Raw genomic sequence first — 21144 nt, 5'->3', positions numbered from 1 at the left:
CTATAATACATTAACATTTTACAGTATTTAATTATATGTACTGAGGTTATGGAAGGAAAGGAACTGAAGGATGACTGATTTCAAATGCATTTGAAGATGATAATAGCAGTTTTCCATTTTCCCTACTTTTCAGCTAATTAAAGTGTGTTTCGTGTATTCCACCTTCTCTTGGGTATCATGTATATTTCCTCTTTAACAAGTGCACTGGTTTAACGTAGGCAGATCTTTGTGAAAGAAAGTGAAAGTGCTGCTTGCTTAGGTGCATCTGGCTCTTTGCAACCCCGTGGACTGAGGCCCTCCAGGCTCCTCTGTCCATGGAATTCTCCTGGCAAGAATACTGGAATGGGTTGCCATTTCCTTCTCCAGGGGATCTTCCGACCCAGGGATCAAACTTGGGTTTCCTGCATTGCAGGCAGATTCTTTACCATCTGAGCCACCAGGGAAGCCCAGGCAGACCTTTGTCACGAACATAAATTCAGAGTGTCTGAGAAGCTGGTTGTAGCCACGTTGGCCCCCATCAGAGTTGGCCTTTCTCAGATGGGATTCCGCAGACCAGCCGGGGGTAGGCCAAGTGTTGATTGTTGGGTCTCCGCCTTCCCTCTGCACGGGCGCCCAGACTTAGAGGCCGCCTACTGTACGGGGTCTCCTTCCCCACGCACACTGCAGTCTTCACATGGCAGCACTTTCTGTCCTGCTCTGAGACCAGGTCCCCACTCCACTCCCGCCCTCCCGGCTGCCTGCTGTCCCCATGTGACAGAGCAGTTTTGCTGCGGCTCAAATGGAAGCCTGATCTCCTAAGTTCTCTCTTGTCCCAACACAGGTGAGTCGCCAGAATTTGTTCCCCAGGAGGAACTGAAGCACCTTCAAGTGACTTCCAAGCTGAGTAAAAAACTTGCGGTGTAAAAAATAATCTTCTGTTAGCTTTATGTTTCTTTGTGGAAGGAGGCTCAGGGTTTTGCTCCCTAACCTTCCAGCTGACAGAAACAGTGTTACAAACAAGAAACGCAGTTGTCCTTGAAGTCAGGTGACAGTCACAAGAAAATCCTGCTGCTTTTTTCAAAGGCCTGTTTTCCTGATGAGATACAACTCTCTCCTAGTAAGACTTCTTTTTCTTGTTTTCACGATCTGTCCCAGAAGAGTTCTGTTCTGTGTGGGTTTTCTTTTACTTTCTCCCTAAGACCTCTTTAAACACCTTTCCCTCTGAAAAATACGATCTTTCTACTTTGTATATAATCTTTATATACAGTTTACTTTCTGATCAAGCACAGAGAAACCTTGTCTGCTTTCCGGGTCTAGGAAAGAGCCCATGAACCAATGGAGTGGTGGCTGAGGTCCTTCTCCGGCCCTGTAGCCCCCAGAAGGATGGCCCTGAGAGAGCCTGTTAACCTTTGCACCTTCGCTGTTTCCACGTAAAAGAGGGAGCCGTGTTTTATTATCTAAAGATTAGTCTGTCTTCTCTTCAGCTTTTACTGATTGTCGTCATTGTTGCTTGCAGTTTTAATCGTTCTGTGTCCTGAAAGTTGATATAATTTTCCCACAGCATTCCTCAAGCAATTACTGAGAGCCTCAGAGAGAAAAGATGAGCTGAGCCTGGTCCTGCTGGGGCGTGTGTAGGGATGGGTGGGCAGGTGAGGCAACTGGATAACTACATGTATCACTAGAGTGTAGACGGCAGACAGCATGCCGAAGGCTTTATGCCCTTCCTTCAGTCCATCCCGCAGGCCTTGACGTGATCTTTGCAGTCTCGGCGCCAGTGTCAGGTAATGGATGAAAATTCTGAGGTCAGGGAAGATCTGTTTTCTCCATGTTTCATGCTCTCCGTGCCAGGCTGGGTGGAATTCAGGGCCAGAGTGTTTCTCCTCCATGAATTGTTATCTGGAAATGGATGGGAGAAGTGGGAAATCTGGGGGAATGAGATGGACTCCCTAAAATGAACAGGGAGGCCATTTCAGATCTTCTGGTAATGGTAAAGCAGTGAATGCATTGCTTTTTGCTGGAGGCTGGATCGCAGGTGATGGGCGTGCTCGTGCATTGCCACCCCGAAAAAGAGCCTCTTTCTCTGCTCACCACGCTGTCTCCTGACCCCGCAGGCGCTGGCCCAGGCCATCAGGGAAGCCAGGGAGCAGCACCCCGACATGTCGGTCACGAGGGTGGTGGTGCACAAGGAAACCGAACTGGAGGAGGGGGACGAGTGAGGTAAGAGCGTCGTCTGTGCCGTGTCCCCGAGCCCGCCGAGGGACGTGGGGGCGCATCTGCGTCACAGGGCCGTCTCCTGCCGTCCACCCAGCCTTTCAGTCTTTTTTTTTTTCATTTATTTTTATTAGTTGGAGGCTAATTACTTTACAATATTGTAGTGGGTTTTGTCATACATTGACATGAATCAGCCATGGAGTTACATGTATTCCCCATCCCGATCCCCCCGCCCACCTCCCTCTCCACCCCATCCCTCTGGGTCTTCCCAGTGCACCAGGCCCGAGCACTTGTCTCATGCATCCAGCCTGGGCTGGTGATCTGTTTCACCCTAGATAATATACATGTTTCGATGCTGTTCTCTCGAAACATCCCACTCTCGCCTTCTCCCACAGAGTCCAAAAGTCTGTTCTGTACATCTGAGTCTCTTTTTCTGTTTTGCATATAGGGTTATCATTACCATCTTTCTAAATTCCATATATATGTGTTAGTATACTGTATTGGTGTTTATCTTTCTGGCTTACTTCACTCTGTATAATGGGCTCCAGTTTCATCCATCTCATTAGAACTGATTCAAATGAATTCTTTTTAGTGGCTGAGTAATATTCCATGGTATATATGTACCACAGCTTCCTTATCCATTCATCTGCTGATGGGCATCTAGGTTGCTTCCATGTCCTGGCTATTATGAACAGTGCTGCGATGAACATTGGGGTGCATGTGTCTCTTTCAGATCTGGTTTCCTCGGTGTGTATGCCCAGAAGTGGGATTGCTGGGTCATATGGCAGTTCTATTTCCAGTTTTTTAAGAAATCTCCACACTGTTCTCCATAGCGGCTGTACTAGTTTGCATTCCCACCAACAGTGTAAGAGGGTTCCCTTTTCTCCACACCCTCTCCAGCATTTATTGCTTGTAGACTTTTGGATAGCAGCCATCCTGACTGGCATGTAATGGTACCTCGTTGTTGTTTTGATTTGCATTTATCTGATAATGAGTGATGTTGAGCATCTTTTCATGTGTTTGTTAGCCATCTGTATGTCTTCTTTGGAGAAATGTCTGTTTAGATCTTTGGCCCATTTTTTGGTCATTTATTTTTCCGGAATTGAGCTGCAGGAGTCAGTCTTTCAGTCTTAATCGTCCCCAAGTTCACCTGCTCAGGTGACCTGCATTCAGTTAATTATAAACTCTGGGGATCAATGGGCATCATGTGGTGTTGATAACTGCCACGTGTTGAGAGCTGCTGATAGTCAACATTTATGTGTTACTGTCCTATTTTGTAAGATTAGTATAAGTTATCTGAGTGTTCACAGTGACGCTCTGAGAAAGATGCTATTGCCATTGTTAGATGAGGATCTTTTATTGTAGGGGCCCAAGGGCAAGATGAGTTAAGTCTTTTAAATGTGCTCATTAAGAATAATTGTGTATCAGAGAAGGAACCATAAAGGGAAAGATTGCTTTGACTATACAAGTATTTACAATTTGAGCCAAACCAACAAAAACAAAAGTAAAGGGTAAGTGATAAAGTTCAGTATGCTTGGCAGAGAAAGGAATATATTGTCATTTATGTGTCATCAAAAATTGTAAACACTTAAGTAAAAAAAAATAAGGCCTTTCCTTGTGGCTCAGCTGGTAAAGAATCTGCCTGCAATGCGGAGATCTGGGTTCGATCCCTGGGTTGGGAAGATCCTCTGGAGAAGGGAACGGCTACTCACTCCAGTATTCTGGCCTGGAGAATTCGATGGACTATATGGCGTCGCAGAGAGTCGGACACGACTGAGTGACTTTCACTTCACTCACTTAAGTTTAAAAAAAGAAAAAGAGTAGAGGATTAAGCAAGTAAACCATGTAGAAACTTAAGCAAAAAGTGTTTGGCCTCATTGCCTAAATCAGTACAAATGAAAAATTCACTTCTAAATGTGGCAAAGTTTATATTAGCGAGAGTTAGGGAGGTTGTGGGAGGGAAACTATACTTACGCTGGTGTATAAATTAGTAGTATTTCCTGGAGGGCAAGTTAACAAAACATTATATTAAACCTGCTTACCACTTGAACTACTGTGAGGAGTTTCTTAAATAATCAGAGATGTATACAAATATTTATCTTCAGGACTATCACATTTTTATATATGCTAGCAAGAAGTGTGAAGCAGTCTAAATGGCCCGCAGTAGGGAGTGGTTGTACATTGTGCTGCTTCCATGTGATGACAAAAATACATATCGCCGTTAAAGGCTGTATTAAAGAATTCTTAAAAAAGGAGTAAGTGTTCCTAATTGTGTATGTATTAGGATTTTGAAAAGCAAGTTTTATTATACAGCACATATAACTAAGATTGCATTTTTGTTTTTAAAGTCATCCATACATTGATCAATTGAGAGAGAGGTCCCCACTGGAATGGCGTGTCACAGACCACGTCTTCCTCACCGTGGCAAGGCCAAATGCTGTCCCATCGCTGGGAGTGAGGGGTCCTGCCAGAACACAGCCTCCCTTCTGACTTACTCATTTTTCCCAATGTGATAGATAGATATGAAATGACGTACAACTTACGACATATAGTGACATGTAACTTAATGCCGTATAACTTTCTTGGTTTTGCTGCTTCTTGATAGATTCTCAATACTAATCTTCCATCAATTTTATGTGTTGCAAGTATCTTCAGGTTTGTGGTTTATCTTTTATTATTAATAGAGGTCAATATGTTAATATACTCAATGTAGTATTTAATATGTTAATGTAGTTCAACCATCAAGTTTTCCTTTATGGCATATGCTTTTTCCATACCCTGAGGTGTTAAAGATATTTTCAATCCAGAAATTTCCATGTTGCTTTTCATGAATCTTAATCTATCTGAAATTTTTTCTGTGTGATTAGAAAACAGTGATTTGTTTGTAGCCAGTGTTCCAGCCCTCTGTTGAAGAGCTTACCCTTGACCCATGTAGTCTTCAGGTCAGAGAGCAAGTTTCTTACAAGCCTGGGTGTGTTTCTGAGCACACTCATTTCCATCAGTCTGTGCCTCCCCCTACCCCAGTGCCTTATAGCTTTAAAATTAAAATTTATATCTGGTAGGATAACACCCCTCCGGTTCTTTTTCTTCAAGAATGTCTTGGCTGTCCTGGATTATTCTTGGCACCTTGTATTCACTTGTGCAGTGAACACATACACACAGCCTTTGAAGTATGCCTGTCTCAGGGGTCATCTTTTATAAGCATCCTCATTAAACAGATTTAGGCGGTTAAAGTATAAATTCACATGTAAGGTGGGCAAGCTAGATAAACTTAGGAAGATTCATTCAGTCATCGAAAACATATTTAACAAGTGCCAAAAGGTGCCGGGGTAGCTTAGGCAGTGAGAGTTCGGATCGTCAGATGGGCAGACAGCACAGTCATGGTCCCCTTCCTTCGGAAGAGTCCACTCCAGGCGGGGAGGCGTCGAAATGAACAAAGTGTGACTGCATATCTCACAGATGTCTGAAGGAAATAATATGCGGGAACAAAGCAGAGGGTTTGACCTCTTGCCAGACTAGGCGATTACTGGAGAAGCTCAGTTTTGAGTTGGAATCTGAAGGACAAACGAGAGCCACCTCAGTGTGTCTTAGAGTCATTTTAGCATCTCCGTTCCTGCCGGGCCACACCACATTTCTGAACAATCTGCTTTGCTGATACTGTCAGGGCTGGGACGAATGTGTTTCCACGGCTTCAGCTCCCCTCTGGCTGCCCTGCCAGAATCCCACAGAGGCGGCAGGTCGGTGGAGACAGAGCAGCATTTCAACATCAGAGAAGAAGGAGAAAGTATTGTTTGTGCTGTGTTGGCCCCATGTCCCTTTTCAGGTGGGAAAAGCTCTCCTCTTGCTTTAACCTGACCGCTCCCTTTGGAGTGGTCTGACCTCTTGGTCAAGCGTTGAAAGTGGGGTGTGGAGGGTGGAAAGGTGGTCAAAGAACAACCTGCTGACGGAACTCCCAGTCTGCCTCCCCTAGCCGGACGTTTGAGGCAGAGGAGCTAAATGCAGCTCTGTGAACAAGGAAATGCTTTGGAGGAGCACTTCCTAAATCTTTGCATTGTTTTTATGTCCTCTTAAGGACTACTCTCCCTTACCGTTCTATCCTAAATGCGTATTTATGAGGTTTCGGATGGATACACAATGTTACCGACCTTGTCTCCACTAGAATGGTGTCCCCACTGGTCCTGATGAGGAGGGAGAAGAGCCCAGGCTTGGCGGGGTGATCTGTGTGGCCTCAGAAAGAATGAGCCCCAGGAGGGGGAGCTCCCAACCCTGCTTCAGCTGGCACCATCAGCTCTGTGAACTCAGACTCCTTGAGTGATCACTGATGTAGGAAGAAAAAGTGAATGGCGCCTCCTTTTTACTGACAGCAGTGGATGGCCAAAGGATGAAATGAAGGAGGAGCGGTCTCTCATCTATTCACTCATTTTGTTCTCTCTGTTGTTGTTCATTATACAGATATGCTGGAAGGCTCATTAGTGTTATCTGCTGTTTTACCATGGAGATTTTAAATCAAACAGGTCTGCACTCACAGCAGAATAGAGTCTCAAGTTTTCTGATAGATTCTGGACTGGATATGGTGGGAACAGAGATGATATCTCTGAATCAGGATGGGTGGCTTCTCTTGAATGTCACAGTGAATCAGAGTTGGCCCAGTGAAGAAAAGAGTGGAAGGGGGCCATCCACGAGCCAGCATAATCTGATTCTGTGAACCCAGCACTCCAGGAATTGTGCAAAATGCCATGCAGCTGACTTGCAGGGCACTTGTAGGAGAGTCATGGGAGGTGAGCAGGGCAGAGAGGCAGAGGCCTGATCATAAACAGTCAGAGAGGCCGATCAGAAGAGGCTGAAGTTTATCCCGAAAAGCTATGGGGTATTCCTTTGTATTTGAGAAACAGTAAGGAGATAAGGTTTGTGACTTGTTGACTGTTTGCATGAGGATATGGAAGTTAGTGAGTTGGGAGGATGCAGGAGCTGGGGAGAATCCCAGATAATGCCCAGGTTTCTGTCTTGGGCAGATGGGTGGTTGGTGGTACCTGTAACTTTAATCATAGAACACATGAGTTTTATTTTTCATTTGTCATGTGCAATATGGCCGGTTCTCTGAGTGTAGCCGTCTTAAAGCAAAAGTGTACGTTGTTGTTGTCATTGTCTGGTACCATAGGAGAGGCCCACTGTCATGGGAATTATTGTGGAAGCTTGGAAGTAAATGTATAAGTCTCTGACTTAAACATACACACATAGGATATGCTTAATTGGAAATTTACCAGATAGTCTGAGTGTCAAGAGAAAGTGGAACAGCAGTTTTGCTGGGTTCAAATCCAATTCATCGTTGTGTGATGTGGGCAGCTTATTTTATTTCACTGTGTCTCAGTTCTGCCATCTGTAAACTGGGGGAGACAATAGGAGTTACCGAGAATTTGTTAATCAGGCACATTGTAAAAACTTTTTGTAACGTAAAAGGCCAACCATGGACCCTTTTGTTCTTAAAAAGTCAAATAAAAATTTACAATTTTCAACCCCAGAGATGCTGAGTTTGAGATGCATGTGGAATAGCTCCATGGAGAGGTCCAGGAAGTAGCCAAGAGCTTTCAGAGAGAGAGACCGCTGCAGGCTTGAAAACAGGAGGTGGACACATCTGAATGGGTCGTCCACTGATGAAGTCTTTGGTTTGAGTGACACTGCCCAGGACCAGGTCAGAGAGTTGGGGCCTGGGGACCGGAGGAGCTCTAGGAGGAGGAGTCAGATGGCAAGAAGGTAGGAACCGGGAGGAAGGGCGCCACAAAAGCTGCAAGAGAAGCTAAGTCCGAGAAGGAGAGTGTAACCAAGCATTAAATACGACAGAGGAACCAGGGACGTGTTCCTTTGGAATTGGTGGTCCAGAGTCAGCCTGGGGGTTTTGTCAGAGCTACTTCAGTCACATAGTGGAGAGGGAGCGGAGAACAGGTTGAGGAAACAGGATTTACACAGAGTGCTTTCAGGAAGCAGGAAAGCTCAGTTACTGGGCCTTTTGCTTTTCCACCCACCTTGCCTGCCTCCATCTGAGAAGACAGAGCGTGTCAGTCTGACAGAGCCACCAAAGCTAGTGCAGTGCTCACTAAAAACCGGGTACATGCCTCATTCCTTTGAGCCTGTCCGATGGCCCCTGAGTTCCAGGCTCTGACCCACCCACAGTAAATAACTCGGAGTTAGTGGTGGTGCTCTCTGGGCTAGCGTGCATCCATGAACACGTTTCTAAGCAAAATGATACTGTGTTCCAATCAGCAGTTCAGACTCAGGGTGATGTTCACGGTTTCAAAATGAACTGGAAAAGCCAAACAGGAAATTAGCATCAAGTGTCTACCTCCCTTGACAAGAGAGAGCGATGGTGTTGGCGGAACGGAGCTCTAACGGATCACAAGCGACTCATTTACATGTGAGTGTCTCCCTGTCCTTGGAAGAGAAGCACCAGCCTATCAGCTTCCAGATGACTCTTTTCAGTTCAAGAGCCAGGGATGTTTCAGGCATATCAGTTGCTGTTGTATTGCATTCTTATTTTATTCTGTTTGCCTAGTTGTACTAGTCTTGTACCCCCAAATTAGCGTCTTATTACAGCTTAGTTTTCAGTGTAAGTTAACCTAAAATGAAGACTTCTGCATAGAAATGAAGTCAGTTTGGATTTGGTGAGTTTCAGGCACTGCCGGCTTTCACTGCGGAATGCTGTGGAATGTTCCATTTAACGTCTGTGAATCTGACAGGTGCTGTAACTGAGTTCCTTCCGGTGCATCTGAACTTCCCCACAGAGGAGGCGGTGGATGCCTCTGCTGTTGTGTAGCACCTGGGAGTCTGATTCCCCAGGGCTTGCTCTTAGGACAGAATCATCATTGACTGTTGTTTTTGCAAATGAAACTGTGTTTTTTCTGGTAATAAAAAAGGAGAGGCAATCATAGTTTTTTGAAAGGGAAAGATGGTAGAAAATGTAAGTGACCTGTAATCACTCTGCTCCTAGAGATAGAGAACCCCTTTCCACAGTGTATGTGTGTGTGAACACACCCAGATGCTCTTGCACGTGTGTTTTCATGTCTCTATTCATTTAGGCCAATCCTGCTGATTCTATCATGTATCTGGCATTTTTCTCCATTGTATACAGTGTCTTCACAGTACATAGGAGGTGACTTTGCCATCATTATCTGATCAATTTCCAACAGCCATCGAATGGACACAGGACGGCTTCCTTGACCCCTTTTAATGGCTATTTAGAATAATTTCTCAGTTTTCACAAGTAAATGCACAGCTGCGAAGATTGTAGTTGTATGTACATTTTGAGGCCATTAATTTCATTGTTTCTCTAGGACAAATTTTTAGAAATTAGAGTTGGTGTGCCACCAAACGTTTCTTCTTGACATATTTCCCACCTGTCTTCCTTAGAGGTTCTGCAGAGTTAGACACTCACTAGCAGCTTAAGAGTCTCCCAGTTTCCCTGCACACTCACCAACACTAAAGATTGTATGATGTTTAAAAAATCTTTGCCAACCTGGTGAGAAAAGAGCATTTGTCCCCTCCCTTTTTTAAATTGTGAGGATAGAGTATTTTTAAATCACTATTGTTCATTGCTTGGAAGTACACATATTTGCACATATATGTGTATACATATGTGCACATGAACACAGTTTGCATTTCTTTGAATTGCCATTTTGTGTCCTTTGTCCAACCCTTGGGGACCCCATGAACCGTAGCCCACCAGGCTCCTCTATCCATGGAATTCTCCAGGCAAGAATACTGGAGTGGATAGGCATTCCCTTCTATTCAAGTGTTTATCATCTTTTATCTCTTACAGAGTTGTTAAGAATATTAATCCCTTAGTCACAAATTCTGCATGTTTTCTCCAGTTTTTCATTATAATTGAGAATTTTAAATGGCGCTAAAAAGAGAGGGCGAGGCCAAGACAAAATTAACAAATTGGAGACACACAGACCATATCCAGAGTTTTGGTTTGTTTTTCAGCCCAAACAAACTTTAATGTTTAGCATGTTACAGAACTGGAATTATTGATGCTTCAAATGGGAAGACACCCAGTGATCCTAAAAACGCCAGAGCCTACTTTCTGTCAAGGCCACCGTGGCTCAGTAGGTGCTGCCTCTTTAGGGGGAGAACAAGCTCTCCAAGTCTCCTTCCCGTCTCTTCATTTTGGGGTCCTGGTACCCGTCTCCCTACTTATATGTTACCCCCCTCCCGGCCTTTGAGGAATATGGAGGTGGTGACTTTATTGTACCCTAGTGCAGGGGTGTGTTGTAGAGGATGGAAATTAAAAGAATATTTAATTTAAAACTTCACATAGAGCATCTTCTTTCCCCCCAAAACCCTAGAGATTGAAATAATTTGTCATTGGTCAGTTCTAGGCAAGAATCATAAAATGCCATCATGTGTAGAGCTGAGTATAGTTTAACTTGTTTCAAGAACTTATCTAATGTTAGACATCCCAGATACTAGTTTTTAAATAGTAATTTTAAATTTTGATGTAATTTTGTGGGTGGATTAGGAGATTTTGCTGGGGGGATAAATTAATAAGTCTCTGTATGTTCTTAAGGTATTCCTGTGTTTATTAGGATTATACTCCCAGGACATGTTGGCCCTACATTTATTTTACTGTCACACATCAAAATACTTCAGTTAGCATTGGAGCAGAGTGAGAATCTGGTCTTGTTCTGTCAGGTAGGGCACGTGTGGCTCTTGAGCATCTGAAATGTGGCTATTCCCAATTGAGCTGTCCTGTAAGTGTAAAATAACAGACCGGATACTGAAAAGGTAAGAAAAAAGAATGTTAATAAGTGAGGGAGTTGAGTCTAGAGATGAATTCTTTTGATTTTCATTAACTTTCCTATTTAAGGAAAATACAAAACAAATACTAAGTGAGTTTTAGTCATATATGTTTCAAAACTTTTTCTAAACGATAAAAGAGTTTTGTTACTTTTATTTTGCACAACTTCTATTTTGTTTGATTTGATTAGATTGTTCTCATCCCCACTTGTGAACCTAAGATTGACAATATTGAGTGTAACCTTACCATAGTCCACTTGTTATTTAAAAGAAGCTTTAAGATTTTGTGGAATGCTTTCAAATCCAGTTCTCACAAGATTTGAAGTCGGCAGAGTGAACCAGAAGACCTGCCTCTCGCTTTAGGGCCAAATACTCACTACTCTTAGAAATCTTTGTCAAAGCTGCAGAGATTCAGGAAAACTAGTGTTTTAAAGAACTAAGAGTCTTCCTGGGATATCTCAGAAGTAGTTATTCAACAAAAGAGAACAGAAAAAGGAGCCTGAAAATTTTCCACTTAAATCAGCAGATGAAACTAATGGTGAGGACAGGCCAGTAATGCTTTTTCCGAGGGATAGGATACAATTCTGTTTGTGTTTTCCCTCCCAACTCTTGCTTTTCAGCCTTGCCTTGTGGGTTAGTCCCTGTTACTTCGTGGATTCATTAATGTACATTGGGGACATACTACATTCAAGGGGCTGTGATAGTTGTGAGAAAATGCATAGGAACAAGTGTACAAATAACATATATGGTTTTTAAAAAAAGTGTTTTAAGAGAAGCCTTGAGAAAGGGCCGTGAAAGTTGTCAGGAGAAGCTGTTTCTGATCGGCAGGTCAGGGAAGACCTCCCCATGACGGCAGCGGCAAGTTTCCCACGTGCTGAGTGCGGGGAGCACCGGCGCACATATTGGGCAGAGAGGAGAGAGCACATAGGAAAACCACGGGCCGGACATCAGGAGAAGCAGGTCCTACATGGGGCTGGGGCTGGCGTTCCCAGCAGGGGCTGGACAGACTGGCAGAGGCAAATGGCAGAGTTACTCTACGTGAGTATCTCAGTTTAAACTTTGCTCTGTTGGTCATTTGCAAAGAAGAAGAGCATTTTTAGCACCATCCTTTATCAGTGGTATGCAGGATTAGATTGAACGAATGTTTGACTGAATGAATTACTCTGTAAAGAAACCATTATATTGGTTAAGGCAATTATTAATGGAAAAACGGAACAGGACCTCTGTCTTTAAGAGTAGATTTGAACTGAGTTTGGAAGTAAAACCAGGAATAAGGTGTATGTGAAAATCCATTGTAATAGTATCAGCTCACATTTATTGAGTGCCTACTCTATGCTGAGCTCTGTTGAAGGACTCTACCACGTATTATTTCAGTTAGTTCTTGCAGTCACTTAGGGTGTACATGACAACTCTGAGGCCTAAAGAGGTAGTCCCTCCCTCACCCAGTCATACTGTCGGTGCCTGGCAAAGCCAGAGCTGATCCTCAGTCAGTTTGACTCCACACTGCATATTGCTTTGCTCTGAGGGATTCATGATGGGAATCTTTCAAATATAGATTTCCACCAGTGGATTGCATTGACCAAAAAATTTGTTCGAGCTTTTCCGTAAGATGTCATAGGAAAACCTGAATGAACTTTTGGCCGATTCAGTAATTGAAGCACACCTCATTTTAGAAAAATGTATTCTGGACAGAATGTCTTTGAGGCTGCAATATGTAGCTAAGTGAACAAGTAAAACTTTTATAGATTTTATAGAATAATTATGTTTAAAAATGTGGTAGAATTGATGTTGCTTTCATTTGACAGGATATTCCAAAATTGCCATGTGTAGTAATTCTTTAGGGAGAGTGACTGGAATGTGCATAAAGGCTCTAACAGAAAGCTTACTGTTAGCTTTGAAGAAAACCCTCATGCAAACCTCATGAGAAAAGTGGCCTCCACATAGCATTAATGTATTCAGGCAAACCAAAAGATGCAAATTATTTGTGGGAGAGGTATTTTGCTCAATTATTTGTGGAAGAGGCATTTTGTGCCATTTGACTGAAAAGGAAAAGACACTAGATTTCATTTTTCCTTCTCTGTTCAGCAGTCACACAAACATCTGTGAGAACAGGAAACAGCAGTAGGTCAGGAAGCAGATTCCATAGATGTAGTTCTCAAGCAAAGGTCTCAGAACACACAAAAACTATTGAAGTAGTCCAAAGAGTGTTTTATGTGAATTTTATTGATTAAAATTTGCCACTTACAAATTAAACAGTTTTCAAAATATTAAGTTAAAAATAATCGCCTAGTGAAAGAAGCCTGAGAAGGTGCCATGTACTGTATGACTCTAACTCTGTGCCGTCCTGGAAAAGGCAAAATGGTTAAGACAGTAAAAAGATCTGTGGTTGCCGCCGATCTCGTTAGAAGAGTCTTTAAATATAGAGGAGCTATCAAGCTCAAGGGGCCCGAAATACAGTTTTCCAGAATTATCATTTTCACATGAAAACTTGAATTTTATCATTGGTATCAAGTTCTGTCAACTGTTTTCCTTGAAGTGACAGGCTCATCTCATTTTCAAGAAAATGCGTGCCAGAAATCCAGTGCCAGAGTGGTTTCTGCTCACAGTTCATGCATTCATATGAATTCAGTTTCCTTCTCGACATCGCTGCACTTTTTGTATGCAGAGGGAATGTGTTATGCGTTTTTATTTCATCACACAGAATATTAAAAAGATGTACGCTGGAGTGGAGATGTAAGAAAAACTGAGATTTTTTTCCCCGTTTCACCGAGGACATCCTTGAGAGAAACTGACCAGCTGGCTTTCTGCTTCACTGTGCGTGCTTGGTGGTAAAGAATGCGGTGACTTTGGGCAGTTTGGTGTCACTCCCTTGGCCCGTGTTAAGACGTCGGCAGGTCTACTCACCATTGCTTCTGCATCATCACTGAAAGTGTTCACACCGTGAAAGGGGCACGTAGTGTCTTAGGATGATTATGAAATAGCTTTGACTTTATAACCCCCTGAAAGAATCATGGTGACCCCCAAGGTCTACAGACCACACTTGGAGAACTGATGGGTCTAAATTATAGTGGTAATACAAGCATTGTAAGAATTGACTATTTCTTGGTCTAACCAAATAGATTATTTATCATACTTGTGTTTTTTGGCCCTAGGGTTTTACAGTCTTACAATGAAAATTCTGTTTTAAAATTAAAAAATGCAAATTGAGAGCCAAGGAAGAATAAAATGAAACTTTAGAAATAACTGAAATTCATAAACTATCATATTTAAAACTGTTTCACACTTGAGTACATGCGCCTCATTTTTATTGAAATAGTTGCATTACCTTACAGAAATAATTTACTCATGTTTTTTAAATCTCAGCTATATTACTGCCCTCTGGTATAATAATTGAGTCATCATCATCCTGAAAGGTTTTATATTTTCTTGCATTATTTTGTGTTAGATAAAGGCCACAGTTTTGCATTTTTATTGAGACTCCCCTCTGGATGAGTGCTTTCCCACTCATCATTAGGATGATCTTTTTAAAGTGCATATTTGCTGTGTACTGAATCCATTTCTGGAGTAGAGCATGCTCGAGATTGAGGCCATGTGAACCCCCATCTCTGGAAACTCTTTAAGTTTGTGCCTTTCAGATAATTTTGTAGCACTGTGCTTGGCTGATTGCCCACACTCATCAGGCACACTGAGAAAGATAAATTTACGAATTCTCTGGACCCTACATGAAGACTTAAGGCAAAGTAGGCAACCAGCATGTATGCTTGAAAAATTGAGATGTAGAGTTAGACCTGTAATCAGATGAAAAGGCTGCATTGATCTGTTCTCTCATTGACTGATAGAGGGGAACACAGGCTAGGGAATATGACTTAGTAGCCATGTTCACTGACATTGTGTAGTCCAGGGGTGGGAAACTGAAGCAAGGAAATAGCAGTTTGGTTTTTTGTTTTTACTTGACCAATATTCAAATACATAAAGTATAACTTATACTTAACTGTTGGAACCATATCCAAACTCAAGGTGAATGTTATGACACTGTCAAAAAGTGAAAGCAGGTTGAATTAATGCTATAATTAATGTGTGTCAATTTGCATTGACAATCCAGAATTCTATGTCTGTGAGTTAGAATCAAAACTTAAGAAAGCTTTTAAAACTTGTACAGGTTTTCATGAAGAACCGTGCCTAGCTTCAGATTGATTGGGCTATGTAATAAATTATTTAGACCCAAAATGTAGTTTGTTTAAAATGGCAAAATAATAAAGTTCTGTTGTTTATTTTTTTTCCCCCTGCTAAAAAGACAGAAAAAATTTAAATGTCAGATGCTTGTGTATTAATGGCATTGGTGAGTCCCACCTTTTCTTCTTCCCAGCTCAAAAGCTGGATGTTTAGTACTTGGGAATATATTTCTCTAGGTGTTTAAATGCAGAACACAATAAAAAAAGATAAATGAGGGCTTCCCTGATTGGCTCAGTGGTAAAGAAGTCACCTGCCAATGCAAGAGACACAGATTGGATCCCTGATCCGGGAAGATCACACATGCCGTGGAGCAGCTAGGCCCCTGTGCACCATGGCCATTGAACCTGTTCTCTAGAGCCCAGGAGCCGCAAGTCCTGAAGCCAAGAGCCCACACTCCACAACAAGAGGAGCCCCTGTGATGAGAAGCCCGAGCAGCAACAAAGACCCAGAAAAATGAATAAATAAGTAAAATTGTAAAAAAAGATAGGTGAATGTGTAAATAAAATCTTTCATACTATAAATTGCTTCCTGTTCATCCAGAACAGTAAGGAACTGGGATGTTCTGACACATTGAATATCTAATTAACTCAGAGTTACTCAATTTATAGTTTTTTAAAGAATGAGAAAAAAATATAGTGAATATTAAAATTACAGTAAAAATAATTTTCTTTGATTCTGAAAGTTGTTGGGAATCCTAAGAGCACATTAAGGCTGTCATTTGTAATACTTGTCATTTGTAATACTGTCATTTGTCATTCTGTAATACAGAAAGAAATGGATTTATTTTACTTTCTAATGGTTTGATTGTGAAAAAATGAAAGTACATGATATTTGGATTTACATGGGTAACTAATTTTCTTTACATATATTTCAAGAAATGTTGAAGTTCTTTGAAACCAAGATCTCTTTGATGCAGTTTCTGTATATTCCTAGATTCTTATTTGTCTGCTAATGACTGAAACAGACTTAATTTTAGCTTTCTTTTACAAATTAAAAATTTAATCTTTGGTGAAAACAGATTCAATGTAATAAAGCGTCCTGGAAATGTGTGAAGAAAGTGGAGAATATAATACTACTTTTCATTCTTTATGAAGATTTCCAGGGGTTTATTTTCTGTAACATAGGCTAGGCAGAGTGGAAGTTGTGTTCAACAAATGATACTTGTTCACTAAGTAAAACAGAGTTACAAGCTCTCAAAAAAAAAAAAAAGAAAGAAAATAGGAATAGACAAACAGCACAACTAAAGGTCACATTACGCTCTAATAAATTTGATTGGTAGCTTTAGCTGACCCCTTTACTGCCCCCACATTTCTGTTCATGATTACTAACCTAAAAAAAAGAAGACTGTTTTCTCCATTGATTTTTTTTTTTCCCCCTTCCTATAATCAAGCAGAAGTCCTATTGAGTAATGAAATAGCCTAGAGCAGACAGCAAGGTGGGGAACTGTGAATTCGATTAGGCAATCTGTCCTGAATAATCAAGAGGCTATACTAATATCTGTGATAAATCTACTTGGTGGGAAATTTTTTCATTAAAACAAGGCAATTTTATCTAATCAAAAGAATGTACAATCTAATTGACTTTGGACCAATGCTTCTTGGAAAGGACATTAATTACTGCTCTCCACTGCCCTCTCTAATCACCTACCATTTGCCAAAAATTTCAACCAAGCTGAAATAGAAAGTGAAACAATTGCCTTCTTAAAACTCCTTTCTCTTGCAGAGACAATGCACCATCCTTACATTTTGTCTGCCTCCCTGTCCACTTTATTTTAGTCCACTCTCCTACCTACCTACCTTTGATAGTTGGCTTCCTCAAGACATACTCACGTGAGACTGGTTCCATCGGTTGGTCTCATGTGTCCATTGGTGCCAACTTGCCGATCTACATCCCTAATCTTATGACCTCACCCAGGCTCTAGGCCTCTCATTCTGCTATTTTTGAGGTCCCAGATTCCACACCTGTTAGTCTCCTCTGGTGTCTCCAGTCAGAGCCAAGCTTCTCCTCTTCTGGGTTTGTCATGCCTTATGTCAACTGGCCCACCCCTGGTTCCCTGACTCATTCTGAAGTCATTGCAGTAGATGGATAGTTGACTGCTTTTTATTTTTTGTCTGAATGCTCTCTCTGAATTCATTATTTTTATGTTTTATTGTGTTGGCCACAAAGTACCTTTCTGGAAAAGCCCTAACTAACTTTGCCACCAACCCGGTAAATCAAGCTCATACTTCTCAGTCTGTTATTAAAAAGTAGATCTCGTGTTTTTTTCTTGCCTTTGATTACTCCCCATACCAAGGCTTAGCCCCCATCACTTCCATTCCTCCACTGTCCTCTCTCTCCCCCACCCCCTGCCTTATTCATTCCTGTCCTCCACCCCATAATCTGTATACTCAACTGTTATGTTGGTGCAAAAGTAATATGTGGTTTCGGGCCCTGAATTTTAAATTGTTATAACTCGGCTCAAGCACATCTTTATTAATCAAAATAGGAACAATTACAATCAACACATTTTTGCCAATGAGAAATAAAATTGTTTATTCCTATAGCATAAAAATCCATGCCTTGGGATTCTACAAACTCTTGGAAATCATTTTCTGTATCCTAGTTGTGGAAGCATTTTCCCTGCAAAAAAGTTGTCAAGATACTTGAAAAAGTGGTAGTCAGTTGGCAAGAGGTCAGGTGAATATGGCATATGAGACAGAACTTGGTAGCCCGATTCGTTCAACTTTTGAGGCATTGGTTGTGCAGTGTATGGTTGGGCATTGTCGTAGAGAAGAATTGGGCCTATTCTGTTGACCAATGGGGGCTGTAGGCATTGCCCTTTTTGGTTCACCTCATCAATTTGCTGAGCATGTTTCTCAGATGTAATGGTTTCACTAGGATTCAAAAAGCTGCAGTGGATCAGCTGGCAGCAGACCACTAAACAATGGCCATGACCTTTTTTGGGGGTGCAGGTTTGGCTTTGGGAAGTGCTTTGCAGCTTCTTCTCTGTCCAGCCACTGAGGTGGCAGTCGCTAGTAGTTGTATACAGTCCACTTTTCATCTCATGTCACAACTGGACCGAGACATGGTTCATTGCAGTTGCACAGAATTAAGACAACACTTCAAAATGACGATTTTGTTGATTTTTGGTCAGCTCATGAGGCACCCATTTCTGGAGCTTTTTCACCTTTCCAATTTGCTTCAAATGCCAAACAACCATAGAACGGTCAACATTGAGTTCTTGGGCAACTTCTCATGTAGTTGTAAGAGGATCAGCTTCAGTGATCCTCTCCATTGATCATTGTCAACTTCTGATGGCCAGCCACTATGCTTCTCATCTTCAAGGCTCTCATCTCCTTTGCAAAATTTCTTGAACCACCACTGCACTGTATGTTCATTAGCGGTTCCTGGGCCAAATATGTTGCTGATATTGTGAGTTGTCTCTGCTGCTTTATGACACATTTTGAACTTGAATTAAAAAATCGCTTGAATTTGCTTTTTGTCTAGCATCATTTCTATAGTCTAAAATAAATATAAATAAACAGCAAGTAATAAGTCATTAGCAAAAATCATAAAGCAAGAAATGCACATTAAAATGATGTATAACATAACTGCATTTATTTAAGGATATATTCCAGTATCAAATGGCAAATTTCAACAATGCAAAATTGCAATTACTCTTGCACCAACCTAATACCATATACTTTCTCCCTTTCTTACATCTTTCCTCATTCTGTTCTCCTAGCCTGAGGCACCTTTTATTCATTTCAATGAAGTCAAAATTATTTTTCCTTCTTTCTTGAAACTAACTTTGAAACCTACACTGGTTTTAAAAATATATTTTTTAGATTTTTACTATATGAATTACCTCTGTTTTATAGTTAAAATTTTTGGTCAGATTCTTACTTACCGCTTGTTTCCACTGTGCTCGTCAATCCTCCAGGTATTTTAAGGCCCTCAAGAGCGAATCAGATTCTCATGTTTGTCTTCTGGTAAAGTACTATTTACTGTAGAACCAGGCAAATAGAAATTGTCGATTACTTCATTTGGAATTTAATGAATTTTACATTTTTTCCCCCCAAGCCTCTGTCTTTGGAATATTTAAGCCTTCTCTCTCTGTTTTATTTTCCTCCTAGAAATTCATTTTATAGACAACACTCAACTTTGTGAACCTGAAGAATTTTGACCATTCCAAGTCTTAATGCCACACCACTGCTCCAGCAAATTTATACCGCGACTGGTTCCAATGGCCAGAAGCCTGAAGAATTAAAACGCCAACACCAAACCTTACCTTAACAGCTCTGGTCTATACCATTCCCCCGCATTTTAATATATTGTTTTGTTTTATAACCACTTCTAAATATCACTTCTTTTCTTTCTTTTTTGTTTTTTTAGTTAGAGAGTTTTGTCTTTTGTTTCCTGTTTACTTTGTGTACAACTACCTGCTTTCTGTGACTCATTTTGATCAAATGATAGTGAACAAAGCCAGCCCCAGCTGGTACGGTGCTGTTCACTGGATCGGGTGCTGTTGTGCGAAAAGGAGACTCTGTGACTCATTTTGATTTTGAGAGTGGCTTTCCTTCTTCCGGATGCTTCCCACTGGGTTCTTAGAAGTCAATATTTACAGTTTTCAGTTTGCGGTAAAGACACTGTATGAGAAAATGTTAATGCAGATTTAAAAGTGTTTCTTACATTATGAAAATTTTCTAATGTTTTGAAAATGTCCTTGGGGCTATTTTTTGATAATGAACCCTTTTGACTTTCCAGTCCTGTGACTTTTTACTTTGGAGCAGGAAGTCTGGGAATCTGCGGACTGGAGAACTATGATGAAGTTCGCTGACCACACACTGTGTGCAGAGACCCTGCCGCACCGCGGTGCCCGTCCTTCTCCGACACGGGCTCTTCGGCAGCATTCCAGAAACCAGAGGGGAGAGGCAACGCTTTCTCCCCTCCTACTAAAACATTCAGGCAGCTTAAAAACCTTAGTGCTTTCTTTCCTAACATGTCCACATTTCCATACTTTCCACTATTTGAACACTTGTGTAGAACACTTGGCTTTGTATTAAACCCCTTTGTCTCCATGTAAAAACTGACCTTTTGTTTATCAAGCAGGTGTATCTCTTTCAGATAGCGTGATGACTCACAGGTGTGAGGATGCTGGGTTGGAGGAGTAGGGCCATGGTGGGGTTTTTTGACAGTTGTAAGAAAGTTACACCAGTAAAGCTGATGCCAGAGACCTGATAGGGACGTATTAACTGTATTGAACATTCTTTGCTTTGCTTTGCCCCCATGTATAGTTATGCCAGATTAGATATCTAGCAGCTGCAAGTTGTATTAAATGATATTTTGCTTTCTGTAATACTGTTATAAAATAAAGTTTGTTTATTCTCTAAACTTATCACTTCTTTTTTTATGAAGGTTTTGAAAAATAAGCTCAAGTCCTCCTGTCAGTCAGAGGTTCTAGTATTTTGTGGGATGTAGCATTTTTTAAATCTGTTATTCAGATATTTTATAATCTCATGCTGCTGCCAGCTTCACCAATTTCAAATGGCTAAAACAATGTCAAATGTTTGTAAATCTACTCTTTAGAATGCCAGTTCCTTCTGCCTGGTTACATAATCCACCCCCCAGCTTGTCCAAGTTCTCCAAGGCATATTTTTGCTTGTTTTCTTTGTGTATTTTTTGTTTTGTTTCAGGAAATATTTTAGCTGCACCATCTAAAATCTGGTCCTCTGCTTCAGTTTTGCTTAACAGTCCACTGACCCTTAATGAATCAGGCAGAACGGGCTGCACCCGTTTCTGAGTAGGATGGTTCACTGTGAAGCTTATGCCCAGACTCATTTTCTTTCAAATGTTAAAAGCATTATACAGCAAATGACCAACATGGTATGGTATGTTTCATTCAAAATATTCTGAAGAATGTCTTTCCCTAGTTATTTAAAGTGAACATGT

At 41.3% G+C, this 21144-nt stretch overlaps 1 protein-coding gene across 13 annotated transcripts in view; it reads left to right on the top strand.

The window, feature by feature from the left end:
* The window catches only part of EPB41L2 (erythrocyte membrane protein band 4.1 like 2), a 205862-nt gene extending 185276 nt beyond the window's left edge, over nucleotides 1–20586 (top strand). For 10 of the 13 annotated variants that reach the window (XM_043888100.1, XM_043888099.1, XM_043888097.1 and 7 more), the window contains 2 exons: nucleotides 2091–2196; nucleotides 19329–20586. In XM_043888100.1, the coding sequence (XP_043744035.1) occupies nucleotides 2091–2195 (105 nt within the window). In that variant the 3' untranslated portion in view covers nucleotide 2196; nucleotides 19329–20586. Of the gene's footprint in view, nucleotides 1–2090; nucleotides 2197–13681; nucleotides 14520–19328 lie in introns of those variants that run through there. The other 3 variants (XM_043888098.1, XM_043888095.1, XM_043888093.1) reach the window with 2 other exon arrangements.
* Nucleotides 20587–21144: the final 558 nt, after the last annotated feature.

Source organism: Cervus elaphus, chromosome 26 (genome assembly GCF_910594005.1).
Source record: "Cervus elaphus chromosome 26, mCerEla1.1, whole genome shotgun sequence".
NCBI lineage: Eukaryota > Metazoa > Chordata > Mammalia > Artiodactyla > Cervidae > Cervus > Cervus elaphus.
Note: the sequence above shows the minus strand (reverse complement) of the source record. Positions and strands in the feature narration are given on the sequence as shown.